Source organism: Emydura macquarii, unplaced genomic scaffold (assembly GCF_026122565.2).
Source record: "Emydura macquarii macquarii isolate MOO-44397 ecotype Brisbane River unplaced genomic scaffold, CSIRO-AGI_Emac_v2 contig_2768, whole genome shotgun sequence".
NCBI lineage: Eukaryota > Metazoa > Chordata > Testudines > Chelidae > Emydura > Emydura macquarii.
The window spans coordinates 8,945,372-8,951,371 of NW_027132905.1; the positions used below are offsets into that span (position 1 = coordinate 8,945,372).

Here is a 6,000-nt window from a genome sequence, read left to right on the forward strand (position 1 = left end):
CAAAAAAATTCACCCAAAAGAGTAATCACTGTTGAAAATCATTAGCAAATGTTGTGTCAGTTAGCTATGGTTCATAATAGAAAATGCTATGTGCACTTTTTGCAGGTTATCAAGGGATTGGAATAAAGGGTATTTCATAGCAAGAGAACAAATTAGTGTTGCCAGGGCATTTAAGATGATGCAGATTGTTCCAGTAATTAGGGTGCTAGTCTGGAACATGTGGGACCCAAATTCAATCCCCAGCTCCACCACAGACTTCCTGTGTGACCTTGGGCAAGTGACTTACTCTGTGCCTCAGCTCCCAATCTGTAAAGCAGGAATAATAGTACTTCCACTTAGCTACTACAGTAATGGAAGTCACAAACACCTAAAATGGACATAGGGATTAGTGCAGCTGAATTTGGCCCCACTTCACCACAGAGCACATGGGCCCTGATCAAAACTCAAGTTTCTGAAACACTGTGATATTACAGCATGAGATCAGATGATCCTTGCAAAAGATAAAGAAATCAAAAATATGTATTTACATTTAATTACAAATACTCAAGTTACTCTTCGTTTACTTAAAATGCAGGAATATTAACATGCCTAACACCAAAAGCGAATGAGTTTCCATCTTTTGTCAGCCTAATTCACTTTACTGTCAAAAAATGTTCAATACTACAGCTGTTGAAGTATTAGAGGGGGTGGTTACCCAAGCAACTCGATGTTCATCTCTCTAAGTTGCTGAGTGTTGTACAACATAGTACGGCTAATAACAATTTAAAGTGATAGATGGACATGTGCGCTCAGGAGGTTACCTGCTAAATACATGATGAGAAAGAAGTTGCTGTGAAAAGCTGAAATAGTCTATATCAATGGTTTTCAACCCAAGGCCCACTTGCAGCCTAATCAGCACACAGCTGCGGCCCATGTGACACCCTCAGAGCCATACAGGTAGTATATATATTGTATGGATGAGGCCCACAATGGTATAGGTTGACACCACTGGTCTATATGAACATAAACAAAGCTTACTTCCTATATACAACTACCACTATAAGTCTAGAAGCTACTCCGGCCATTATAAAAACTGTCACACTATGTTAAAAAAAAAAGCATATTACTGCTCAGTCTGCACTTGATTTTTAATGCATCACCACTTGCAAGGTCTTTGAAGCACAGTCCCCTCTCCATGCAGGTTTTTAACAGTGCTGGGAACACAGTCAGTGCTTAAACAACAATTTAACTGATTTCTTTCATGTAAAAGACTAGTGACAAAGTAATGTTACATTTAACATACCACATCTGAAGATGACATGAGCATCAAAAACGATTTGTATAATTCTCCTTTTCATTTCCTTGTCCTCATGCCTGAGGCTATGTTCAGACTGACGGCGGCAAAATCGCCACCGCCAGATTGATCCTTCTTGATCGATTGAGCGGTCCAGTGAGACCTGCTCAATCAATCAGGAAGTCGACTGAGTAAGTCCACCCCCTCAACTAGCGTAGCGCTGAACCGACAGGAACAGCTCAGCGCAGTGAGAACAGCGCACAGAAGGGAAGAAGAGCAGTCAACGTCAGTTACGCAAACTACTCTGTGTAGTTTGCGTAACTCCCATTAACTACCGCCGAATCGCGCGGTAAGTGTGAACCAGCCCTGATACTCCTAGTTAACCTGCTAATTCTCCTTCCTGATAATTGCTCCTTCCTAATTGCTCATCCTCCTTCAACTCTCTCCTTAAAACATCTCTTATAACCCAGTCCCTACCTATCCAGGCAATATTAAGTAAATCAGTGGTTAAAAAAAGTTAAAATTAATCAAGACAGCAAACTAGAGTGTTTTATCACTCTGCTAGCTGGCAGCCCCCTTTCCTTTCTTTGTCTATTGTCTATTTAAATTGCAAGCCTTCAGAATAGAAAGCCTGTCTTCATATTGTACATTAAGCACTTCATACACTGTTGGCACTATATAAATATTCACCAACCATAAACTTGTTTGTAAAATGCCAACAGTGCATTATATGCTAAAATAAGAGGAATAGTAAGAAGCACTTTGAGGAGATGTGAGAGAAAATAATTCTAATTTTGAATTTGTAAAAAATCTTAAACACTCACTGTAACTTAAATGTACATGATGCAAAATGCCTCATGGTGTAGAGAAATACACAACTGAATGAGCAGCGAATGAAATCTAGAAAGAATACCCGTGTTCATATCAAACTAAGAAAAAGCTCTTAAATTACTGAAGAAATAAAAAAGAGGGGATATACTGTTCCAGGTGTTTCTTAAAGTGCTTGATTTTTCTTCTCGTTTTAGGTTGACAACTAGCAAGTTGCTCAGCTTGACTTGTACCATTACTTTCAGTGTCTTCCCACCTTTCTTAAGATATGCAATGTCCTCCTCTCAAAAAACCAAAGAGCTCCCAGATTACACAATTTATTGAATGGGAGAACACTGTTTTTGCATAAATTGCAAGGTAAAATTACATTATGTGCTTTACTCTAAAGTTACAGGATCCTCCCACTGCAAGTGATAATCATAGTGCCACATGTACTTACATTCCAAAAGGTCACAGAGGCTCAGATTATGAATGACTTCTGACTTTAGAAAGTTGAATGCAATTTGTGATTGGTCAGATATACTTATAAAATAAATCTTTCACTCCTCAACAACTTTATTTTACCTAAATAGGGCTTTTTTTTCCTAAAAAAGGAAAACAATGTATACGTAGTACCAATATGAGGATCATATACACATTATTAAAACTTATCTCTGAGTATAATGTGAGCAGAGGAAGACGACTTCTTTACCAAATAATGAGCTAAACCAGACTTATTTTTATAGAAATACTGTTCTATAAAATGGCAAATTCAGATCATTGGCTCATTATCTCATCTAGTACCCCCATTTGTGTCAGTACCTAATGCTTCCAGAGAACAAAGACTCTGGACCACCAATAACCTACACAGCCTACTGAATATGCACAGGGGTTTGTGAGGGTGAGAAATTTACGTGGAGAACAATTTACGTCCTCTCACGTATTATTGTTAAAAATAATCCAGCCCCCTCTTAAAAAGGCCAACATATTTTCCTCTATAACCTTACTGATGGGTATAAAAAGAAACAGTATGTGCAAAACTGTTTGCAATCAGATACTGAAATACTTATATTTTGCTACTAAACATCTTTTAACTCAAGGTTTGGTCACTTTTTATGGTTTGTTGCTAGATCCTGTTACAATAAAGTAAAGTAAGTTAAATGTCCAATGTATATTGCAGGGATGAAACTAGTACCCAATTTGCATGTGATTTGCCCAAAATGCCACCAGAAGGGAAGGTACTTTGACAATGTTTTCTCAGTAATACACATCCACACACCTACGACCTCACAGATGTTCCTTCCCCATACGTTGTTTGTTTGTTTTTGCACTGATTTGTGTTAGTCTCCCAGAAAAACCTGTCACTGGGTGTATCTGTGGGGGCACAGCTCCGCCCCGTCCCCACCCACCCAGTTTGAGATGGGTGTTCCGATACTGCAGTGATGAACACAACGTAAGTGATCAAAAGTGATGACCCACCTCCTACGTGGCACCCAAACCCTGAAACTGAGCACAGGCTACAGACTACGTGTATCGTCCCGTGAGCCCTGCCTCCCTCACACCGCCTGCCTGCACGGGGGAGCTGGGCCCGCTCTACCCCACGGGACCGATGCAGAGGGGAGTGCAGATGTCTCCGGGGCAAGCTAGACCCTGGGGAAAGCTCAGGCCTCACCCACAGGAGAGCCCCGGGTGGCCGACCTTCTCCCCAGTTCAGCGGCGCGTCCCGCTCGGTGCCGCCGTGGAGCGGAGAGAAGGGAGCTACGATGGCCCAGTGAGTGGTCCCGCCGGGCCTCACGAGCGCACCCACCGCCTGGGGGCCTGCTCTCCGCGGCTCCCCCGGACAAAGAGCCGGGAATAAAGGCTCCCCAAGGCGCCGCAGGCCCCCAGGCCGGGTCTCCGGCCTGCCCTCGCCCCGGGAACGGCAAGGTTTCTCCTCACGCTCCGCTCCCCTCCCCTCGGGAGCGGCCCGCTTTCCCCTCAGCCTCGAGGCAGGGAGCGGCCGGACCCTCGGCCCCGGGCGGCCTGGCCTCACCGTTACTGTAGCGTTGCTGTCCAGCCCCGTTCTGGCTGCTGTGTCCGGAGGCGGCGGGGGGTCTCCCGGGCTGGGCCATGGCGGGGATGGTCTCAGCGCTGCCTGGGTGTTCGCCCGACCCCAGCTCCGAGCCTGAAGGGGGAGGACGGAGGGAAGGGAACCACACACCGGAAGGGACCCGAGACAACGCTAGGCCGCGCAGGCGCACTCCGTACACGTGGCACTTCCGGGCCCAAGTGTTCTGCGGCAGTAGGCGTGGCCAGATGATTGATGGGGCGGAGTCTAATGTGGGCGGGGCTTCACAGGGGTGGTTAGCTCCACTGCTTTGCTGGTAGCTGGTGGGCTTGCTCGTTTCCACTGAGCTTCTCGTTTCTAAACCAGTTTTTTTCAGATCATAAAAGCATAGGCTGACCAGATAGCAAGTCTGAAAAATCAGGATGGGGTAGAGGGTAAGAGGCACCTATATAAGAAAAAGCCCTGAATATCAGGACTTCCCTATAAAATAGGGACATCTGGTCATCATATAATAACAGTAGCTTACATTAATATGCCATATCCAACCCTGTTTTTATGCCATGAGCACCACTGTAGTATCATTGCTTCTTGAAAACTTCCCCAAGCACAGCAGCCAGGCAGATAAGGTATTACACAATTGTAAGCTAATGTTATACTCCTTTCATGTCCCACTGAAGGGGGCATCCAGCTGAAACTGGGCTCTGTGGGAGGGGAAGAGGGAGGAATATGAGGGATGCAGAATGTAATGACTCTAACATGACAGCAGAATTCCCCTGGCCGTGATCCTGCTCAGGTTGAAGTCTCATAGACTATAAAGTCAGAAGGGACCAATATGATCATCTAGTCTGACCTCAGTGGCAGAACTCCAATGACATGAACAGGAGCTCCTTTTCTTCTGCAATGTGACAAAGGTTTATAAGAATCACAAGACCTCTTCTGTTTTACATGCAGAAAGATTCCACTTAAATTGCCACAACATAAATGCCATAAACTTTGGTACAGCAATTCTAATTCAGAAGGAAGAGCACCAGCAGTTTTGCCAACTCCAAGCATTCAAAAATTTAGGCACAACAATCATTACATTGGCTTAAAAATCATGAGATTCAAAAAGTAATAAAATGGGGCTTCTTTTTTATTTCCTATCCTGTTTTGAGACTAGGGTGTGTGTGTGTGTCATGTTTTCAAGCTTCCTTTGTGCAACCATAAGCACTAGAAACGTATATTAAAAAATAAAATAAAATAACCCAAGTCTGACCTAATCACCTAACTCCAGGCACTAGGGCTTTAAGAAACATATCCAATATCATGAGATTCACAATAAGATCTTGAGAGCTGACAACATTGCACCACCTACCTATTAGAATCTGGACAATCCAGGGGATAAGAGGTGGCCGGATCCTTGAGAAGGTTCATAAAACAGTCCCAATCCTGCAAGGAGCAACATGCAAGTGGATCACAATAGGACTTCAAAGAGGAGGAGGGGTCCAACTGCACAGAGCTCCTTGCCAGATTGGGGTTTAGGGCGTGGGCATAAAATCCTGACATAAAAATAAACAATTTAGAATGTCAGCCAGGAGGGAAACAATCTCTGAAATGTAATTAACCCCATGGGAATAAGCAACAGGAGCAGAGAAATTTTGAAACATTAAATACTAGGTTTTCAGCCAGATGTTCTTCCTAGTAATAATAAAAAAGGAAACATGAAATAATACTGATAGTATTGTTCTAAAGAGAATATTTTTCAAAAAATTCCTTTAAGCTATTAGCAATACTTTAAAGTACCTGTAAAAGGATTAAAATATGGTTGTAGAAATCCAGCATACCCATTTAAGCCCTTATCATACAAGCATTTACACACATGCTTAACTTTCAC

The 6,000-nt window shown here is 43.4% G+C and overlaps 1 protein-coding gene across 4 annotated transcripts in view; it reads right to left on the reverse strand.

Moving 5' to 3' along the window:
• SEC24A (SEC24 homolog A, COPII coat complex component) overlaps positions 1–6,000 on the reverse strand; it is a 43,053-nt gene extending 37,053 nt beyond the window's left edge. The window contains exon 1 of one of the 4 annotated variants that reach the window (XM_067567046.1): positions 5,951–6,000. In XM_067567046.1, coding sequence (XP_067423147.1) covers positions 5,951–5,954 — 4 coding nt within the window. In that variant the 5' untranslated portion in view covers positions 5,955–6,000. Of the gene's footprint in view, positions 1–4,112; positions 4,427–5,950 lie in introns of those variants that run through there. The other 3 variants (XM_067567043.1, XM_067567044.1, XM_067567045.1) reach the window with 3 other exon arrangements.